Source organism: Ursus maritimus, unplaced genomic scaffold, assembly GCF_017311325.1.
Source record: "Ursus maritimus isolate PB19 unplaced genomic scaffold, ASM1731132v1 scaffold_7, whole genome shotgun sequence".
In the NCBI taxonomy this organism is placed as follows: domain Eukaryota; kingdom Metazoa; phylum Chordata; class Mammalia; order Carnivora; family Ursidae; genus Ursus; species Ursus maritimus.
Window position 1 is genome coordinate 46,414,272 of NW_024426885.1, and position 22,571 is coordinate 46,436,842.

General features: G+C 55.5%; 1 protein-coding gene across 1 annotated transcript in view; it reads right to left on the bottom strand.

Moving 5' to 3' along the window:
* Positions 1-6,256: 6,256 nt before the first annotated feature.
* TSPAN14 (tetraspanin 14) overlaps positions 6,257-22,571 on the bottom strand; it is a 53,596-nt gene continuing 37,281 nt past the window's right edge. The window contains exons 3-9 of the mRNA XM_040624033.1: positions 18,272-18,322; positions 16,261-16,407; positions 14,569-14,739; positions 12,500-12,625; positions 11,314-11,358; positions 9,065-9,184; positions 6,257-8,063 (exon numbers count right to left, since the gene is read on the bottom strand). Coding sequence (XP_040479967.1) covers positions 7,992-8,063; positions 9,065-9,184; positions 11,314-11,358; positions 12,500-12,625; positions 14,569-14,739; positions 16,261-16,407; positions 18,272-18,322 — 732 coding nt within the window. The 3' untranslated portion in view covers positions 6,257-7,991. The remainder of the gene's footprint in view (positions 8,064-9,064; positions 9,185-11,313; positions 11,359-12,499; positions 12,626-14,568; positions 14,740-16,260; positions 16,408-18,271; positions 18,323-22,571) is intronic.

A 22,571-nucleotide genomic window follows, 5' to 3' on the forward strand; every position in this document is an offset into this window, starting at 1 on the left:
CCATTGGCTCTCAGAGTTGAGAAGGAAGACTGGCCCTGGTCCATGCAGCACAAAACCCGCTCCCAGCCCCACCCATATCACCCCCACCAGGAGATGGCGAGCCTGGGCTTGTACACCTCCAGAGACAGGGTGCTCATTTCCTCCCAGAGGCCACTCCAATGCTGTTCAGATAGGCCCACAGCTGTGCTCATTTTAAAAAACAGGGGGAAAAAAATAGATCTAAAACTAAAAGAAAACACCAGGCCTGGGCCCAGTCCCTGCAGACAGATGAATGACTGCATCCAAATAATCACGTACAAACAGGGCGAGACCTGGGCTCTTTGCAAAGGCCCGGTGAGGCTGAATGGGCTGGGCAGGGAGGGTGAGAGGGAGGACCACGGGCCAGACGGTGGCAGTGACTGCAGACTTGAGACTGCCGGATTCACACTGCCTTAGAACAGAACCTTGACCCAGCAACCTTCCTGACTGTGGGGGCTCCCACAGGTTTTTAGACACAAAGATTTCCTCCTGGGAGTAAGCACAATGGGGACCCATGCACCTGTCTTACACACACACACACACACACACACACACACACACTCGTCTCCCTGACTCCTGGCTTCCGTCCTGCTGAGGCTGCCCCACCGCCTGGAGGGACACCCTCACCCATCAGAGGTGGAAAGGACACAGGTGGCCTCCTGGCCTCGGGCCCTCACTCTAAGGCCTTGGCAGGTCCCCGTACTTCTCTATGCATTTGTTCTCCTGACCAGAGTGGGACCAGCTGGGGTCCACCCCATCCAAACATGATGCCCTGCCGCGTTTGGGGCTTTGGGGCTTTGTCTCCTGCAACGCCTGGTTTGGGGCTCTGTCCTCTCTCCCATGCCAGGCTGCTTGAACCCCTTTTCCCCCACATCACCCCTCCTGAGCCCCTTGAAGGCAGGCTGTGCTGCTACACTGGGTCCCATGGGCTGGCCTCTGAGGACAGCCCTCATCCCCTAAGAGGGAGAGGGACACTCTGCTTCCTCTGGGGGCTCCAGGGACTTCTGGAGTTGTGGTTTCCGGCAGGAAAAACCCACACTCCAGGTGAGAAGCGACGCCCTCCCCTGACTCCCCACCTCTATGACACAGAAAGCAAACAGACCTTGAATTCCAAATGCCTGCTGAGTCTCCTTACAGAGCTCCAGGCCTTGTTCCTGAAAGGACAGACAAGTGGGCATTTCGCGTCAGCCTGGCTGGACGCCTGGGCTGTGACTTGGAACCCAGGCCGCTCAGCCTGGTGGGGACTGGCAGCCACCACCAACTGCTCTTCACTAATCTTATCAGCAGTAATTCGGGAGGCACGTACTAAGTGCCCTGGACCGACATTAAACACTTTACCCACCTCATCTCACGTCATCCTCCAGACAACCCCATATGGGGCTGTTATTATCCCCGTTTTTACAAAGAGGGCTCAAGGAGGTTAAGTCACTTGCCAGAAGCCACACAACTGGCAGTAGTTGGTGGCTGGGGAGTCATGGTTCCCCGGGCTATTTCATCTCCACTAATTAATGGAATATTCCCGGGCACCTTGTGAAATAAAGATAATTAAAACGAAGAAACCGAGGTACTAAGTTTTCCTTTTTCTTTTGAGCCCAAACTCAAACTCAGGCTCAGGCCTCTTCCCACCACAGCACAGGTCCTAACCTTCCCTCTCCTCTCAGGTAATGACTTTCGTTTCGTGGCCCCGGCAGTGCAGGGGAAGCGGAAGAGCCCGCCACAGTCCATCCCCATCTCCACTGGGGATGCACTCCCACGGAGCCAAGACCTCCTCCTCTCCCTCCCGCTTGTCTTGGTCTTACCTCCAGCAACTAGCTGCCTCTCTGGGGAAGTGGCCCCGCAGGCAGGCAGAGCCCCACGTGGGCACCACCCTTCTCCAGAGCAGGATTAACCCAACCACCAGGGGGCGGCAATCAGGCGTGAGCTATCTGGACCCCAGAGCCCCATCGCAAGCACCCAGGGCATTCGGGGAGATGGGGAGGCTCCTTGACTTCACAAGTGTCACATCCTAGAGCTTCAGCCAGGCTGGCAGGTGCAAGGTTGGCAGGTGCCAGGCTCGTGTCTTCCCAGACTGTAGCTCCCTCCCTATGCAACCTCAGGGGCAGCCCTGAATCCTGAATGCTTGTACTTCTAAACAAGGATGCCACCCAACGACACGGTTCCCCCATGACCAGCCAACTCCCAGGGCAAAAGCAGACGGCTAGGGCTCCCTTGCCCATCTCGCTCAGCCTCTCTCTGGAACCTGTGCTGTTAGAAGGCCACAAAGGCTACTGGGAAGAGTCCTTGGAGAGACATCGCCCCCCTCCTATCTAACCCCATGGCCCAGAAGGAGCCCGTACTTCCATCGCGGATGCTCACAGCACCCTCACCATACCAGCTGTGGGCTGGCAGCAAGAGACACGCCCCAGCCCCAAGTACCCAATCATTACAATGTCAGCCCACCTCCTTAGAGAACGCCTTTAAAAACATGTTTTTCTTGCAAACTGTTCTAGGAAGGTATTCTAACAACAAAACACCATGGAGTTTTTATAAGCCCTTGTAACAACAAAACACCACACCAGCTAAAACATCCACCCACAGAAGCATCATGAGAGTTGCTGGCAGCCTCCTCAATGTTCACCCCCTTCCACCGGGGTCTGTTGCCCTGAGGTGTGGTTTGAGAGGGAAGGACGAGCACAGGGGGTTCTGGGGTGGGGGAGGGGGAGCTTCCCTCAACAGCTTCAAGACCATGCCAGTCCCATCACAGTAAGGCCCCAGGTTGTCTGCGATGGGTCTGCGCTCCCTCTGCCGTGGCCGATGGGGACACTATGGAAGACAGAGCAGACAGAATAAAAGAAACCAGATCCTGTTGGCGTCGCTGAGCCACTTGGATCAAACCAACCCCGAAACTCACCCCACCTCTGGACTTTCCAGTTTCAGGAGCCAAAAACCTCCCCTCATTGTATAAACCAGTTTGAACTGGGTTTTCGGTTACCTGCAACTGTAAACATATTCCCCTGGACAGAGCAAGGTTCATTCACGGGCTGGCCCGTCCTGCCGTGGGCGGTGGGCCCGGGAAGACGCACCGTGGATGGGCATGCACTCACGGAGAAAGATTTCGGAGATCTATTAAGTAAAATTAATTGTTGACTGCTACGTAAAATATGATTCTCATTTGTGTGAAAAAGATACTTGAATATGCATCCGCATTTTCTGGAAGGGCACTTAATAGTGGTTGCCTCTGGGGAACGGGAAACGTACTTTTTCACAGTATACTAGCCCACGTGTAGATTGCTTATACATATAAAATGAGTAGTTTTAAAGTTGTTTGAGGTGATAAAATTACAGTCCAAGTGATCATTTATTTTGGTAGTTATTAAACCATGCCTCCGAAGCCCCGCTGAAGTACGAGACGCAGAGCACGGGAAGAAGGCAGAGGAGAGAAAGAATGGTCTCCGCCCTTCCCGAGGAACACTTCCTTTTCTCCTCCTCCGAAGCTGGGCTCTCTGAAATCGGTCACTCCACGGGAACAGCATTCACTTGAATGTAGCCTTGACTTTTTCTTCCTGTCAAAGTCACTCCCCAGTCCTTGTTCCACAGCGCCTATGGCAGGTTTTCCAGAGGCACCCGGGAGACCCCAAATGCATTCTGAGAATGAACGTACCTTTTTACTGCAGTCTAGAGGAGGAAAAGCCAGGTCTTGCTGAACGGCACTAAAGGTATACAGTTCTCTGGATTTTCAGTGCCCCGTCGGCCCTGGAAGGCCAGGCAGCAATCTCTTGAGTAACAGACACATGCTTATGGAAGTATCTTTACCAAGATCCCTCATTTGGCACGAGTTACCACAGTTGAGGGGAAGGCAACCTAAACATCCTGTGGTCCCATGGACAGACACCATGCATGACCCTAGAGCTGGAAACGCCCACCTGTGAAGGTCATACAGTCATCCTACTCACCTGGTACACCTAAAGGCATTGCGCCTCTGGGTGACAGGGCTGAGCACTTGATGCCTGGGCAGGACCTTCCTAGGATGCTGAGTCCTTCCTTGGGTGCTGGGACCATTGCAATAGCCCCTCACCTCTCTCTGTGCCTGTGCAGTCTGTGCTCTGAGGCTGCTGACCAAGAGTGGTCAGGTGGCCCCTGCTACTGAGACTGAGGCCTTCCCTTCTCTGCTGGCTTATGACCAGGCCTCCTCTTCTGGGGAGCTCTCCTCTCGGGGTGGCTAAGATTGCAAAGGCCTACATTCCTACACATGCCCATTACTACTCTGGTGGCAGCCCCTTACGCAGTATCCCTTGGAGAGAAGGCCAAATCTGACTCCTCGCCATCCAGTGCAGAAAGACCTCTGTGGGCTTGTTGGGTGGAGAGCAGCCCTGGCCTTGCAGGGAAGTGAGCCTGCTCCCCAAAGCCCGGGCTTCGGGGCAAGGCTGAAGCATTGTATTCTCCCAAATCCAGGTACACAGGCAGGAATGAGCACTCCCCTGCCTTCTCCAAACGCCTGCCGACCTGCCACAGAGCCCATTAGCTGGACAATCTTCAGAAAACTGCTTCTGCCCAGGCCTGCCCTTGATGTGGTTTTGTTCAGCAGAAGCCAGGCAGTCGGACGTCACGGCTGGCGGACACCAGACCTGTTTTAATAGGTACAGGTTCTGGGGCCAGCTTCCAGAGTTTGAGTCTAGATCTTCCAAATCCTCAACAGGAGTTCCCCTTTCTGCAAGTCTTATGTTGTGGGCACAACAATGGCTTCCTCCGAGCTGTTCTGATGACAGAGTTTAACTGCTAAGTACCCGGAGCACTTCCTATGTTCCAGGAGGTTCTGTAGCCAAGTCATTTTTATTGTTACTCATGTGGGGAAACCAAGCACAGGCTTCCCGTGCACCAGCACAGATAGTTTTCCTGCCCAGCTCACAGCCTTGCCCTTCAGGCAGGGGGCGGGAGCACGCCTGCAGACGGGTGAGCTGGGCAGTGGCAGGTGCAGCTAGAGGCGTGACAAAGATGGGCGGGCGAGGGCCAGGAACCTGGCAAGCCTGGGCCACGGAGGCAGAGGATGGTCCAGAGTGTTGGGAGCTACAGAGGCCAACGGGGCTTGGTGAGGGGGCTAGCAGCTTTCAGTGAGGGAGGAGAATGGTGGGCTGTGGCAGGGCGGGGTACAGAGAGAGAGCCCAGACAATGAGCCTCCCTGGGAAGGGAAGGAAGGCAGGCGAGGGGGCCAAGGGAAGCTTTTGGAGACAGGGAAACATGTAATGGTGTATACAGAGAGGACGTGGGAAAACAACAATGCAGCCAAGTCCTACAAGGAGGGGGGCAGGAGGGGCAAGGGAAGAGCCGGAAACATTACAGTGAGAGTATGTGGCAGCGAGGTGGGGACGTGCACAGGTTACACGGGCCTCCACCCGGTCTGGGAGGGCAGGGAGTGCGGGGGCTGCGCGGAGAAGGGCCGGGAGGGCTCCACCGTGGCTCCGTACAGAGGCGGGTTCACTGGAGACGGCCACATGTGCACCACTTCCGCTGGGCCTCCTCTCTATTCTCTCATCCAACCACTCAGAGTCAGAGGGGATGGCTCAAATGGCCAGAGTTTTGTAAACTAATTGAAAAAACCAACTGAACTTCGAAAAAGTCATAGTCTTTACCCGGAGCTGGGCTGTGACCTGTCAAGAGACTCACAAGGGGTCCAGCCACCAGGTTGACTTCGACAGATGGGCCAGCAGGAGCCATCCAGGAAGCTAAGCTGCTGGGTGTCCACGCACCAGCGGCATGGGCCTGGTGCCACCATCTCCCCCAGGGCAGGATGGGTCAGAGGCACACGGCAAGGTGGGCAATGCACTAACCCTTCACAGACGGGCCAGCAGATCCAGGCACACTCCTGTAGCAGCAGTGCCCACATTCCAACCCCAGCGTTCCCAAGCTCTCTTGCCTGGATCCTACCGCCCGGGCTGGACAGAAGTAGCCTAATGCTTCTCCTCGAGGCCTACAGAGTCAAAGCCCGGCCTCGTGCTTCCAGCTGGGCATCATCAAGCCACAAGCCCGCTTGTTCCAGCTCTAACCTCCCTACAAAGGATAACAGAATCTAAAACAAATCACCTGATGAAAGTTATTCCAGATTGTGCTGACCATGGACTGCCTTTACCCTCCACTGTCCTGTCGTGCCTGATCACACCCGGTCCCCCCAGTCCCCCTGGTTCCCCTGGCAGCCAAGTTTACCACTGCGATGCTTAATGCCATCTTGATGTCACTCAAAACAAAAACCACCAGGACAACAGCATTAATATAAAGATATATTCCATAAAAGAGTTTGGCAGTCAAAGAAAAGCATCACACTTCCTGAAAACACAAGCATTCTTCTTCCTCTAGTCTACAGAGAAAATTATAAAGAAAAAAACAACCAAAAAAACAAAATTCATAACAGCATCAACAAACACCCACCAGTATACACCACACTAGCATGTACACTTCGGCAAGTCAGTGAAGGTAGCACTCAATCCCTGAACGATGAGGACAGAACTGGTAAAGATCCAGAGAAGCATTAGAAAGGAGCCCAGCCAAAGACGTACAAACGCCCCAGCCATCCCCGGCAACGGGGGGGACAGTGGGGGAGGGAACCATTCAGTACATAAGACAAACTTCATTTCCAAGAGCAAGCCCCCTAGGATAGCCCTGCCAGGGAGGGTGGACATGGTCACCACAGATATCCTGATTGGGGACAGTGGAGGGGGGTCATCACAAAAGTCAGCAAAAAAAAAAACCATCCCGAGCTTCTACACAGCTGCAGGCGGGGGTCTCCGGCTCGACACAGGGGCCCGGCCACAGGTCAGCTCTCCAGGGAGAGGCAAATGCCAGGCCGGCCAGCGGCCCTTAGCACGTGGCCTCGACAGGAGCCCTGGTCACAGGTTCCGGGCTGGCCATCTCTGGCTGAGGCTCCCTGGCCTTGCAGTGGGGGGGCGGGGGTCAGGATTCAAGTTCCGGGTGACGGTTTCAGTAGCACCAAGACCAGAAGACAGCGAGGCCAAGCTGGGGAGGGGAGTGGGTGCACGTGAACTGGGGGTACACAGAGGAAGGGGGAGCGTGTGTGTGCACCTGGTATGTGAGGGACGAAAAGGAGAAGTTGATGGAGTTGGTTCTTGAGACACTTGAGGGAACTGAGAGGTATGGCTTCAGTCCCAGACACGGTGTAAGGCTGCTTGGAGGGAATGCCAGAGGAAATGAAGAAATGGTGTGAGAACATTCTTATCCCTATAAATAAACTATTTACACACTTTCAGAGAGGGAGGGCCAACTCTCAGAGGAGAACCCTGCGCGTGCCCCCCTCCCCCCATGCCATCTGGGCACAATGCTGTTGAGACTGGAGGCAGATCTTGCCCTGGGAGGGGCAGCGGGGGAGGCACTCCGTGGCACCCGTCCACGCATGGCTCAGGCTTACTCGGACATGGCTGAGGACCCTGCAAACATCCCCCGACTTGTGCAGACACCACAGGCTCCACTGGCATGGTCTGCTTGTGCCCCTTCCCCTCTCCCCAGTTCTAGGCAGCACCCTTCTGCTGCAGGGAGAAGCCTTGTCCGTGTCTGCCAGGCCCCCACCCAAGTCCCACTCGCAGCAGATGTGGCTGCCCTCCGGGCCCGCGCCGATGACACGAGTGCGGAGGCCAGGGTGGCCCTACAGACACCCCGAGTCTCCAGGAGAGCCAAGTCAGGCCCTTTTCACAGCCACGGGAGCCTTCTGTCCCTCAGAGTCACCACCCCCGCTTAAAGACATGTTCTCTGTCTCTGGGTAGACCCCGGGTGGCGGGGTCTCCGTCAAAAGTCTGTGCAGGTCAGAGGGGCCCCTCGGTCTTCAGCACCAGCAAACAGAAACAGAGAGGTCACGTCACGCTGATGCCGAAGACAGGGTGCGGGCTCTGGCTGGGTGTGTCCACTTCTCTCCCTCGGGATGTCGAGTTAACAACAGTGAAGGGCTCTGGCCTCCACGGTGTGGCTCAGCTCTGCTCGCTCACCTTTGTTCCTCAGAAGTGATGACCTGCCTTCACCGCCTCAATGTCCGAGATCAAGGTCTTTGCCAGGAAGATGCCAAAAATCTGAAACCGAAGCCAGGAGAGGCTGTCAGTGTTGGGGCCCGATAGGAGAGGGCAGGCGCAGAGGGCAAGGTGCACGGGGGGAGCCGCACTGCACACCAGCCCCGGGCCCGCTCTGCAGAGCCTTCGGATGCAGCGCAGAGAGAGAAACGAGACCCACCCACCAGTAAAAAGTGAGTCCTGGGTCTGTTCACTATGTCCCTGGGGCCTAGAAGATTGGGGCAAATGGCAGGCAGCACAGAAGGCCTGCCTCCTACAGGACCATGCACGTCACATACCACGTGCTGGGACACCGTTTGTACCCAAATTAAACCAGAAATAACAGAGTCACCTGACTGGTTTCGACGCAAAATAATAAATCTTGATGTTTCCTATAAACCTGGATTCCACCATAAAAACCAGGGTCTCCCTGATTTTAGCTGTGCTAACCTTGGTGACCAGCATCGTCATGTGCGAAGACTGTTTTCCTACCAGGAACAGACTAATGTGAACGCGGAAATCTTGGAATTCTGCTTATCTCCGCTGTAAATGCCTGTTGTGGTTTCTATTCGATGAGCCAGTCCTTCTGAAGTCATTGCTTTGCCCGTTTGGCAAGTAGATTTGTTCTTTCCTTTTCTAGATGCTTCTGTGTCTAAGCTGCCCTTTGAGATCACTCAACACACAACAGCGGGGTGAAGGAGGAAGGCGTGTGGATGGTCTGCAGCCCAGGGGCTGTGTCGGGCACCCTCTTCACCGCAACGTCGGAGCTGAATGATGCGCTTTCCACGCGGTGACGGCGGCCGTCCCAGAGGCTGCTTGGGCTGCCAGCTTCTCCTCCCAAGCCCTGGGTGCCCCGGAGAACTCCTGGTTTCTCTGATTCGCAGAGTTCTTGCCACCCCTCCCCCCACCGGCAGCCACCAGCCAGCCAACTCAACGTGCGGCCACCAGTCTTCCCACGTGTGATCTGGTTCAAATATGTGAGACCCGCGAGGACAAAGGAAGCCACAAAAGGCAGGGGAACGAACCTGTAGCAGGGAGATGGCGATGAAGACGCCGGCCACGATGTAAATATTGCGCGGAAGCCAGCCCTCCAGCGCCTGGATGCAGCCTTTGGTGAAGATGGACTCGTCCCACTTGCTCTTCAGCTGAAGGTAAAGAGCACAGCGGCCTGAGGCCAAGATGTGTGGGGCGTCCCCACCCCGGCTCCCCAGAGGGCTCCCGCAGCAGGCAAGGTGAAGCTCGGTGGGAGCCAGGGTGCTGGAAAGCAGGTGCCAAGGACGGACAGAACTCTCCAGGGGAACCGCATCCACCTGCCTCGGTCTCTGCCCTCTTCCAGGCTGTCTGCACCTTACACTCTGCCCGCACGAAGGACCCCTGGCGGTGGTCTTTACCCACTCCCGGTAGGGCCTCCCTCCCCAGACTGAAGAGGGACTAATCTGGCACACCTCCAGAGGCCACATCTGAAGGACAGGGAGGGGCCCGGGGGGCTCTGAGAAGGAAGATGTGCCTTTAAGGAGAGAAACTAGAAGGGCCTTCAGCATCTTCTGAGTCAGAGAAGTTGGCTGGAGAAGGAGGGGACAGTGGCTTCCCAGAATGTGTCCCCCACCCAGTTAAGCTTGGCTCCAGGAGCCGGAGTCACAAGAACAGTCATAAGCCGACAGGCTCCTTCCAACCCTGACCCCTAGTGGAGGCTCAGTAGGCACACAGGAGGTGCCCTCAGCACACACAGCCCACCCTCACCCCCACCCACCCACCCGCATACAGCCTCACCCATGGCAACACTGATTAAACAGTAGTCCATTTTAGTGGGGTGAGGGGCTGAACTGTGTCCCCCTAAAATTCAGATATTGAAGTCCTAACCCTCAGTTCCTCAGAATGTGACTGCAGCTGGAGACAGGGTGTTTAATGAGGTAATATAACCCATAACCCTAACCCTAAACTGAACCCTCTGGAGAGTTCTCTGAACAGCAGGATACCAGGCACATACCCATACCCTCACCCTAGCCCCTAACCCCTAACCCTAACCCTAACTCTATAAAGTTATCCCTTCAGAGAGGTCTCTGAACTGTATGAAGGCACATACCTTCACACTGTCCCAACCCTAACCCTAACCATTATTCTGGCCCTAAACCAAACCCAAACTCTAGACCAGAGGAAAAAAAAGATGCGTTACATATATACAACAGAATATTATTCAGCCATAAAAAAAGAATAAAATCTTGCCATGTGCAACAACGTGGATGGAGCTAGAGAGTATTATGCTAAGTGAAGTAAGTCAGTCAGAGAAAGAGAAATACCGTATGAAAAAAAAAGGTAAATAAAGTAAAATGAGGTTATCAGCGTCAGCCCTAATGCAGTATGACTGGTATCCTTATAAAGAGTGATCAGGACACTAAAGACAGAGAGGGAGGACCATGTGGGCACACACACAGGAGAAGGCAGCCACCTACAAGCCAAGGAGAGAGGCCTCAGACCAACCCTGTCAACACCCTGATGTCGGACTTCGAACCTCAAGGTCTGAGGAGAGAGGTTTCCGTTGTTTCAGCCACAGTCTGTGGTATTTGGTTACGACAGCCCTAGAATCTAATGCAAGTAGCAATGAAAGGACAATGCTGGTACAGGCCCATCCCCGTGTAATGGGCGGAGGTCCCTGCGGAAGGGCTTTGAGTCTCCCAAACCGAAGGCACACGCCCCTGGTGTCCACAGCCAACAGGAGGGGTGCCTGTCGACTCCCCAAGATCCCTCCTTCAGAACAGCAGTTACTCAAACCACCAAAGGCCACCGAGCAGTGCCTGGGGGGCGGGGGGACACTTCTCTCCACCCCCACACCCCCCGCAGCCTGAAGAAAGCCCTGGAGGACTGAGCCTTGCTCCTGCCCCAAGACCATCTCCCTCCTTATTGTCACTCCCCCCAAGTGGCAGCTACACCAAGCCATGCACTCCTGCAGCTTCATCGTGAACTCCGATAGAACAGACACCTCCTCGGACTCCAAGGAGCCATTAAAAATAGAGCCTTTGTTCCCAAAACTTTCACCTGACCTCTTTCCGCTAATGCAGCAACTGCCAGGTTTTGTGACTGTGATTCCCAGGGCTGGGGATCACCCCCATCACTGTTCCCGGAGTCTTGCCACCAGCAGCTCCTACCCAGCTCGCTCCCAGCTTAGATGGCACCTTCCTGAGTCTCACCCACTCCAGTCTGCACTTGTGCTAAATCAGGAAGCTGGACCATAGGGAATAAACCCGATGAACTCAAAGTTGCATGATCGCGCACTCACCTGGGTCCTGACATCATATCCACACTGTGTGTTCACAACTTTTTGCTGTAAGAAAAGTATAAAAAAATTGGTTATTTTTGTTCTCTTGGGAAGCCAGTGGTAGAAGGTTCTAGAAAAGTCCTAACCAAATGTCAGCAAGCACCTGTACAAATTCCATTAGAGCTCACATCCTTTAATCCCGATGCCAACTAATCTTTCATACTAGAACAAAAAGGTTGGCCAACCGTGTGTGTGAGGAAGACCTGTCTATGCAGCAACTATTCAACTCTGCTCTTGGAGCATGAAAGAAGACATGGGCGATATATAAACGAATGTGCATGGCCATATTTCAGTAAAACTTCATTTATGGGCACTGAAATTAAATTTCATATCATTTTCACCTATCACAGAATATTATCCCTCCTTTCACTTACTGTCAACCATTTAAAAATGGCTGAAACTATTCTTGGCTCGCAGATCATACGAAAACAGAGAGGAGGCTGGATCCGGCCCATGGGTCATAGTTTGCCAGTGCCTGCACTGGGAGATGAAAGTTCCGCTCGCTCAATATTTCAGGGTCACAGTGGGGATCTCAGGCGCTGGCTGTGTGGCCGCAGCAAACCCGAGCCTCTCCTGGGCTGGGGAGTGGGCCGTGTGACAGTGACCCTGCCCTGCCTGCTCAGAGCCCCGGGGCCCAGGACTAGGCACCCATGAGCACACCAAGAGGTGTAAAGGGCTCAGTTCTGGCAAACATGCAGTGCTCCTTCGCAGGTCACCCCAAGAGCCCCATTTCTGGAACCCGGGGAGCCGGGCCGTGGGCTGGGAACGAGAACAGGTGAAGAAGACAGGCGAGAATCCTAAACCGCCCCCAGATGGTGAGTACCTCCCCTCCCCTGAGGGCTTCTATGCACCGGGCATTTTCTCCAGAGAACAGTGAAGAGGACGGCCCAGGGCTCACCACATTTCTAGCATTTCGTCCAGGCACCCTGAGTGAGAGCCCCTCAAGGAAGGGACATGACTGGCTTTTCACCTGCCTCCCTCAAAACACTAGAGCAAGGGGAGGTCATGCAAAAATATCCCTGGGATTTACACATAAAGGATTTCGGAGCTGCAGGAGCCCTACGGTGCTGAGCGGAGGGAGCGCAGCAGCAGCCCAGAGCCCTCAGAGCCAGGAACTGCTCCACGTCCTGGGGGCAGGCTGACTCACCGCGGGGTCCGGCACGCAGCAGGAGAAGGGCACCCCACACTTCTCACGGCTGTAGCTGGCACCACTGCAGTTGAAGTAGACGTTGAGGTCCCAGTCTTCAGGCCCATAGGCCCCGCAGCACTGGTTCTGGGATCACAAAAGCCGAGAGCGGTCAGGGGGTCTGGCTCTGAGCCAGGGCTGTGACCACCCACAGGAGATCGGGGACACGAGGGGAAGCGTTGCTCCATGTACACACAGAGAAATCAAGGCCCCCCACTGACCTCCTGCATGCACAGAGATGCTGAGCGTGGTGACCTAGGGAGCCTTTTAAGAAGGAAACCAGGAGACCTCGGCCATGACCCCTCTGGGTCCAGCATGCAGGACTGGCTCTGCAGTGTCCCCTGGTTTCCGCTGGGACACGGCACTCGGGTCCAGACCCTCATTCCCCTGGAGCTTCCCCTTCCTCCCCTCCCCTCAGCCCAGAGCAGATTCTTCACTCTCCTCTGAGGCCACTCAGTACCTCTGATACGGTTCTCTCGTGCCCCCCAAGAGAACCCCTTCTTGTGGGCAGTGACTGTGTCTTCCTCCCAGGGAAATTTCCAAGCTGGCCTTAGTTCCCTTCGGTGCCTCTTTGCAAAAAACAGCTGCTGGACGTCTACTCCCAAGGCCAGAATTGTGACTGGGGTGAACAGTAACACAATCGTAGCTCTGCCCCCCTAACCTGGGGTCTTTGCACCCCCCATTACCTGGTGTAGTTGCAAAGAGAATCGCCACTCATCTAAATACTTGTAAAACCAAACACTGAAAATAGCAAGGTGATGTCAAGGGCATCCCAGACCAGCAGCGACTCCGTTTTTACACTTGTCCTGACGCGGACACGGCTGTGGCCGTGATCATAGCAAATTCATGACCAGGATTCCTGGTTGTCTTTTTTTATTTCTAAGATAAAAGATGTCCCATGTCCCCCCCTTTACCCTGCCATGGTTCCAGCCACCTTCATGATTCCCGAATATTTCAGCATGAGCAATCTCCATAATTTAATGCCTCTGGAGAATGTATTTTCAAGGGGAAAGGACGGCACTGGAGAAGAGCTCGCTGTCTTCAAAGCTAGTGCGGGGCAGGAGCGCCCGGGCACGCCCGAAGCTCTGGGACAACGGGAAACCACGGGAAGGTTCAATGAGGGGTGGGAGGAAATGGCTGCGATGGGATTTTCACAGAAGATGTCCATCACTATTAAGACACAGGAAGGGTCTCCGGTCACATAAGTGGGTTTTGCCAGATCCCGGGATACACGACATAAGGGTAAACAAGTTTTAGTGAACATGAGAGTGGACCAGAGTTATTTTTACTGCTTGCTTGATGCTTGATTATTTTCTTCTCAGAACCCAAGTGTTCCACATGAAGTCCCTGAGGAAGCGAGGTTTTCCGGCAGCGCACAGACGAATCACAGACAGCCTTGCCCCAGCCGGTGGCGGGGAGTGGGCCCCCCCAGGGCGGGGACGGCTGTGGTCCAAGCCTCCAGGTGCAGCCACACACAGGGGAGACGGAGGCCAGATGGAGTCAAGGCCAAAGCCTGGGACAGCTTAGACAGTCCCCTGGGGACATATTCCGGGGAGGTCACATTCCTCCCCATCTGGGGAAACTTCCTCCAGGCAGCTCTGCCCTCTGGAACAGGAAGGGGAAAAGGTCCCAGGGAGGAAGGGGACAGGAATAGCCTCAGACGGTGAGTCACGCGCAGGGGGAGGAGACGCTCCGCCCCTGGGTACCCACAGTGCCTGGGGACCTGCGGCTGCCTGCGTGGCCAGGACTGGAGAGATCTGGGCCCCTGGGGGAGGGTGGCCACAGGGGCAGCTAGACCGCCTGCCCCATGCAAATAGGGGAGGACACACTGTGAACACGCCGACACAGCCAGGCAACCATAAGCGGGCAAAGCTAAACTGACCAGAGGCAGGAGCAGCACCTCCCGCGGCCCCCCGCTACTTGCTGTGCTGAGGAGGGACGCCCCAGATTCCCCGCTAGCCATGGCCCGAGCAGCATGCACGGCCAGGGAAGCCCATGCTCTACCCAGGAGGCCAGCAGGTGATGCTTACGGCTTTCTGAAGGGAGTCAATGAGGTTCTGCAGGTCGATGTCGTCCCGGTAGGATCTGATGTTGCTCTCGAAGAACTCCCGGAACCGGTCCCTCACCCAGTCCTGGAAGAGGAAGGCCAGCACGGCCACGGCCAGCTCCAGGAAGAAGATGAGCACGATGGTACCGCAGAACTGCGTGGGGACGAGAATGGGAGCGAGAGTCACCACACCTCTGGCCTCTGGCCAGGCGCAAAGCCCTGTCTGACCCAGGGTCAACGCCTGCCACAAAGAGTATGTGGGCGCCACACCCAAGAGACCGGCGCTGCAGCCGCCGGGGATCCCATGTTACTGGCTGGCAACCCTGCCCCATCTGTAAATGGAGATGTGCATCCCCACCCACATCACAGCATCACTGGGAAGAGAAGAGCGAAAGGACGAGAAAGCTCCAAGCCACTGTGTCACCCATTTCCTGTGAGGTAGCCTCCCTCCCCAACAAGGAAGCCCCATCCCGGGAATGAACGACTAACCTACCCCACCAGGCCATCCGCTCCTTGAGAGCACAGCCTGTGCCCCAGACACCATATCTGACCACTCCCCTCACACACACACCCAGCCACGTTGCTAGAAATCTAATCTGTCGCCCCCACATTAGGGGTAAGGAAACGGAGGCTCACTCAGGCATGGTGCTTGCTTGAGGTCACACAGCTCATGCAGGACATCTGCATCCCTCTGTGTGTCAAGACCTCACCAGAAGCACATCGCCCCTGGCCACCACAGCGGTGGCCTTCTGCAAGGGCCCCCCTTGCAGCCGCACCCCTCCCATCTGGCAGACTTCCGGCCAGCAGTGCGTGAGTTCTCCCGGCCATTACCACCCCTGGTCACCCTACGCTCTAAGCAGAGGCCACAGCAGGCAAAGGTCTCAGAATAAAGCAAGGGGAAACACCCACATACACACACAAACACATATATATGCACAGGGCCCTTCAAAACGCAGCCTCCATTCACACAGAAGGAAGATACTATATACATTTTTAAGAGGGAAAAAAAATGAGAAAAAAAAAAAAAACCCACATGTTTCGCTTTTTAAATTAAACCCAGGGAAGAGAAGGCTTGATCTAATAAATTCAATAAATAATATATTGCAAAACATGATTATGTGTTTTCCCCACCAGGTGCTGTTTAATTTTAACTGAATGCATTTCAACGTGAATTTGTATCTAAATAGAAAGCCAAACTCTTCCTAACTGGCAGTTCTGCCAGGAAATTAAGGATTCTGCGTTGCACACCCCGACAGATCCACACACCCTGGAGGAGGGAAATGGTTTCCTAACTTTACTGGCAACCTCTTTTGATCTTAGCCAAGAGGGGCAAAGGTGAGTAGCAAACAAACAATTCCTTTAGGACTTCTGAGGGAAATAAGAGGCAAGGAAGGGGGCGAGGGGCCAGCTGCTTTGCCAACCCGTCCCTCCAGGACCTGAAAACCAGAGGGGCCCAACTTCTCCAGGGATGAGTTGCTGGCTCAGCTGACTGTTTCCTGAAATCTTACCATTCGCTCGGTGGGCAGCCTTCTCCCCACATGGCTGGGGCCTGGGGGGGGGTCGTGGCCTGTAAGAGCCACGACCCNCTCCGGCCAGATAAGAGATAAGCCTGCACAGCTGAGCCCACACCCCTCCCTCCGTCTCCCCTCCCGCCCCCATATCTGAGGCTACTCACAAACTTGAGCAGGCAGATGTTCTCCCGCAGGGCCCCCACGCAGCCAGCGAACCCCAGCGTGAACATCACCACGCCCACCATCAAGACCAGCACCACAGGGTCGATTCCATGCAGCCGGGTCACTTTGGTGAGGTCAGACAGTACCCCCTGAAAACAGCAGAGACAGCATCAGCCTCAGGGAGTCAAGGGTGCGGGGGGGTGGGGGGCTAGGTTGTGTCCAGAGCTAAAATAAGGACAGGGGCCTGCCTTCTGAGGCTCAGTCCTCTCATTAACAGCCAGGCCAGAGCACAGAGCATGGCCCCTGCCCACTTGCCCTCTTAGGGGCCCCTCTGCCCACAGATCCTTGCCCACCTCAGCGCCCAGGGCCCTCGCACGCAACAATCCTGGGCTGCACCTTGGCCGTGAGTCCCTCGCAGACAGACCCCCCTTGCTCTTTTTGGAGACTGCAGGGTGCCTAATGCCAGGCCTGGAATGGAGGGGGGCCCTGGGGGACCCAGTGGCCTCCAGTCCAGGCACCTTAGGGCCAGAGCCTCACCCTGGCCTCTGGCCATGTGGCGGCTTACTCTGCACTCAGTTCGTGGAGAACGCCACTATCCTGAGCCGACAAAGCTTCAGCATGCACCCTGTTGTAGAAAACAGCCATGCAGACGAAGGCAGCACCGTCCATAAAACCTTCTGTGATGATGGGAGGCGTTCTATATCTGCACTGTCCCGAATGGTAGCCACGGGCCCCATGTTCTATTGAGCACCTGAGTGCAACTGAAGAACTGAATTTTAACTCACGTTTCATTTAATTAATTTAAATACATACAGTCACATGTGGCTAGTGAGAACCAAAACCGAATGAGCAGTTCTACAGGATTCAAAGGAGCAAGGAGAAAGGAGCCACCGGCCGGTACCCGGCAGCACCCAGGCTCCCGGGTAGCCAGACGTCTGCTCAGGGCTCAGCCGGAGCTGCTGCTGTTCAAGAGATGGCCACATGGTGGCGATATGAGTCACGGTTTGCGAGGGCTTGCAGGGGTTTGTCTGCAGGACAAAGTGACACTGCACTTCAGCTCCTGCCCTTTAGGGGTTCACAGGCCACCTTGAAGATGCTCAAACCCCAAGGTGGGACTTATTCAGCACCTAAGGCCATGGCAAGAAAGCCCACAGATCTAAAGAGCTCCTGCTTCCTCCTGAAACCAAAGGGAGGTTCCCCTGAAGGGGTAAGAGAGGGTCCGGGGCCTGAGGCTCAAGGGGATGCTTTAGTCCCCACTGTGACCTGCCCGGCCCAGTGCGCCTTGCTCCACCTTGCTCCTTCTCTCTCCCCTCTCCCGCCCTCCCTGTAGTGAGGGTCCTCTTCAGCTCCACCTCCCTGACAGGCACCCGCCAGCAGAGCAGAAGGTGGCACTACAGCTCTCGAGTCCAGTCCCTCCTCAGAGTTTCCACTGCCCCTTGTCCTTCTGGACAGGAAGAGCCCGGTCTCCCCATGCCTCCCCTCTCCTGCACAGGCTGGGCAAGGAGGTTCACAGGTGTGTAAGGACATGCGCCTCCCCACAGGGCACCCAGGGGGCATGTAACACAGCCCTGCTCCGGATCTCAAAAGGACAAGAACTTCAGGAAACACAACCCTGTTCAGAGAGCCGCTGGCTCCCAGAGGCACAGACAGGAGTGGAAGGTGGCCCCAGGGCCACCCAGGACAAAGCCCCCAGGCCGTCTGAGGCTTCTGTGAACAGCAGAGAGGCCTCCCCATGCTCATGGAGTTCAAAAACCCCACCAGCCCAGCCCAGCCCAGCCATGGCCTCTAGCTGTGACCCCACCACGGGCAAGCAGAGCCAGTCCCAAGGCCCCAGGAGTTCTCATGACAAGCTCTGTAACTATTTCCCAGAGCGGGCTCTGTGACGACCAACGGCTACATTATGGTGTGCAAGAATGCTTGCCGGGGAGGAGTCTGGAGGAAGGAGCAGTTAAAGCTGAGCACACCTGGTCTGGGCTACCTGATGCTTTCTGTCCTAGTCACAGTGACACCTACCTTTTCGCTCCATGCCCACAGTCCGACTCCAAGGAAGACAACTCCAGCCAGCTAAGCAGGGGAGGGGTGGAGGGATGGGAAGAAGTGGGGAAGGAGGGAGAGAGGGAGAGAGTTAGTTATGTCTGAAACCAGCACCACAAATGTGCTTCTTAGAGGAGCGTCCACACTGCTAGGCAAGGGACACTCCTGGGCTCCTATCCATGCAGGCGGACCAGGGGCAAGGCAAGGCCTTGGTCCCTGCAGATGACATGAACTCTACCCCAGAGCAAAGGGATGGCCAGGCGTTCAGGATAACTCACACCTACCTCCCTGAACATCGGGACAAACTCCTTCAACCCCAATGCCCTCCCCCCGCCATGCTCCAGACAGCAGAGAGGAAGACCTCAGAGCAGAGACTGCCCCCGACACTAAGGAGTCAGAGACATCATGATGGTGGCCCTGACCTGTTTCTTCCACGTTCCCAAAGCCCCCGAACTCACTTCAGGGCAGGATCTGGTGGAAAGAAGACACGACCCTCTGTGACGGCCCCCCAGGTGCATTCACAGGCTCCCCGTGCCGGAGAGCCTCTCTCCGGAGCCCTGAGCACTGCTGCGGGGACGCAGAGCCGTGGCGCCTTTGCTCCGCGTGGGGCACACGAGTACACCACGTTATTAACTCCTGGGCTACTAGTTACTGAATTAAAATAGGCCTGTGCTAACAACACATTCACCCCAGAAAAGGAGCACCCCCAATCCCACTGGGACCAGGCTGCCTCACCTGTACCACAACGGAAAGCCCCCCACCGCCCCAATACATCACACAGGTTTCTAAACCAGAGAAGACTTTTTCCATATAAAGCGAAACACTTGGTCTCTGAAAATTAAGCTGCCTGTTTTTCTGTGTCAGTGCTTTACACCATGCTGGCATCTGGCCTCCAATCATCAGCACCTCACGATAAATAAGGGGGCTAGGTTTGCCTAGGACTCACCTCTCCAAGGCGCATTTTCACACTTTCCTTTGTTCACTACTGGCCCCGGGGGGCTGGAGTGGGAAGGGAAGGCCCTTTAAAGAAAACCCCTGGAGATGGCAACCTCTTTGGAATCACAATCACGGACTACCTTCAGAGAGCTGCTTACAGGCCAATATCTGGGATGGAATTTCAGAGGGTTCACAGACCCCTCACAGCTGGTTCCCACAGAAGCACCCCCCCCCCAGGTCTGCACCTGATCCGTCCATTTTACAGAGCAGAACACGGGCCCCAGAGGGCCAAGGTCAAAATACCAAGCAGTGGAGGAGAAAGGCCTAGATCCCAAGTCACTCAACAAACACTGACTGAGGCCCTCCTAAGTGCCACGCACCATCTCCGGCCCTGAGGACCCAGCCAAAGCCCCAGATGCTGCTGGAGCTTCAACTCCAGGGAACGACACGCGGTCCGGTATATGCCACACTGGTTTCGCAACTCTTCCGTCCTCCCGCTGAATTAACTAGTGGCTAAAGGCCTTGGTTTTTCTTGATGGGGGCATGAGCACTTCCTTTCCCTCCCCAAGCGTCTTATGCTGCAGGGCAGGCAAGCCTGAAGGTGGCCAATCACTGCCCACTGAATCTGGCAGGCTTCCCTCCCTGTCATTCCTCAAGGTCCCCAAGGTCAAGTCTTTTTTCTGTTTATCTGACCTGACCAGACACAGCTGGTCATTCCCTCCTGTGCTGAGGTGCTCGGCTTGGGGGACAAGTAGCACTGGTCACTCTTCAGCCTCTCCTGATGGCTCGCCCTCCTCCACGCACCTTTATACGCTGGCGAGCCTCACTCTTCCGTCCAGGACCCCTCACCCTCTCCAGGGTTCTCTAGATGAGGCCAGAATTCACATGGCTTGAAACACCATCTCTACACAGCTGACCCACAAATCCGAATCTCCATACCCAATGTCCACATGACTTGTGCACAGAAGATAGCTGACAACATTTCAGTCTTCACATGCCCCCAAATGGAGCCTTGCTCTCCCAGCCCCAACCAGCCCCTGCCAACTCTTGCCCTTCTCATTAAATAGCATCACGGCCACCTCACTCTGTTGTTTAGATCAGAAAACCTATACCTCATGCCCTCCAAATGCATTCAGAGCAAATGGGGGCCAAGCAAAAGCCCGGCCTGGCCCAGGTCCATAGTTAAGCCCTACACAGAGGCATCGGATCAGGACAGGAGGTTGTCCTGGAGGTTGTCCCTCCCTGTGCCTCATCCACTGTCCCCAACAGCACTGCAGACCCTGCCTAACCGATTTCCGCGACAGCTTATATCCCACCTGGCACCGCAGCAGACGGTGAGAGAAACCTGCCCCTCCGAGACCCCGGGCTGAGTCACAGCCAGCTCTCTCCCACTGGAGCCCAGATTTCCTTCTCTTGCAACAACTGGGCACTAAGAAAAGGGTTCATGGTTTTTTCCATTCTGTTTTAAAGAAAGAACTAACGTGAACTTGCACCAGAAAGACAGGAACCAGCAGGGTGGGGGTGGGAGGGGTCACATGTCAGATCATGGGCTTGGTGAACACTGGTCCGAGGCAGGAACTTTGAGGACCGATTCTAGAGATGAGGAGACTGAGGGAGCACCAGACAGGGGAAGTGGCCTGTCTGGGAGCTCACCCAGCAGCCCCGTGAATGAGCCAGGCTGGGACACTTGCCAGCTTCACCCAGCTTCCAGTGGGGCCCCGTCCCTGGATCTCTCTGGGGCAGATGGTCCGTGTGGCTGGGCTGTTGTCCCTGGCAGCCAACCATCTGGGAGCAACAGTTCAGCTGGGTGCTTTCCAGCCTCAGAGTAACCTCCTTTGTCTCTCTTTTATGACCTGATTAAATCCCTTCCCAAAGGATGGGGCCAGCCTCCCGCAAAGCCCAAAGGGAGGACAGCCTTAGGCCATTGGGTGTATATACCACTGTGGTCACCATGGCAAGTGGTACCACTCTTTCCTGGGTGCCGAGCCCAGCATTCAACACTTCCTACATGTAAAGGGTCCCTCTCTCACACCATCACGGGTGTGGTATTATTACCCCTTTTTCAAACAGGAAAGCTCAGATGTAGAATGACTTGGTTATTTGCCCAAAGTCACACGGCTAGCTGGTGGCAGAGTTCGAACCAAACCGGGGTGTCTCTGACCCTCCTGACAGCACGTTATCCCACCGCCCACCGGGGCCAGGAAGACAGGCAGCAGCCTGAGCCCCTCACCACAAGGGGCAGGCACAGGGGCCCCACGGCACGGGAGTTCCGCAGCAGGGGCTTTGGGCTGTGCAACTCGGAAGCCCACGACCCATATCTTCAGGTGGCAAGGACGACCACTCTGTGGCCCACTCTGTGGCCAGGAAGCAAGACCTTCCTGGGGGTCACTGTAAAGATTACTGACCCCTCCACCCGAGGCAAAGGCCCCCTATGGAAGGTGAGGGAGCATCCTCTGGGACACTCTGGGCTAGAAGCCACACGGAATCCATGTGCCATGTGAGCAACCCTGTGGTCCTTCACCCAAGCAGGTTCCAGTGACAGTGGAAGTGCAGACACCTGGCCAGGCCCTGCTGGACGGGAAGAGGGTTCCAACACCAAGCAGCTCCAAAGCAGCGCCTCATGACCCATAATTTCGTGGCCTTGGCGTCTTGCAAGATTGCATTTCGGTGTGTGTAGAAGTCCTTGGGCAACTCTTGCAGGCCTCAGAGGCCTTTCTGCAGGGAGCTCAAGGCAAAGCACCAGCAGCCATGCACCCTCTCAGCCTCCGCCCCACTGGCCTCTGGTTCTTGCAAATCCCCTGGCTGTCAGAGGCTGACGTTCACAGGGCTGTCGACTGGAGTCCCAGAGAAAAAATCAGAAGGAGACCCAAGAGTAAGCCAAACTCAAGGCCAGAGTAGTGCTGAACACACAGCACAAGTCATCTGGTCCTGGTCCAGTCTCCACTCTGCAACTGCCTGGTGGCAGGACTTCGTGCCAAGTCCAGGAACTCCTCTGTGCCTACGATTTCCTCTGCAGAATGGGGATGACCTTTCCTGGGTCACAGGATGGTTGCAGGGATTGAAGGAAGTGTATCACCAGTGACATGCCTACCCCAGGGCATGGAGCCGGTCCAAGGGAGCCCTGCCCTCCTGCGAGGGAGGGGAGCAGAGCAGAGGCATCAAGGGGTGTTCCAGATGCCACCAGCGTTTGCTGGCCTGAAGACTCTCTGAGCCCCAACCCCAATAAACCCCAGCTCCAGCCTTTGTCCTAAGACAACGTCTTCCTTTCCAGAGGCATCTGTTTTATTGGGTCTCAGAGACAACAGTGAAGTAGAGTTCAGGGAAACAGGGCCTCGGAAGGCTT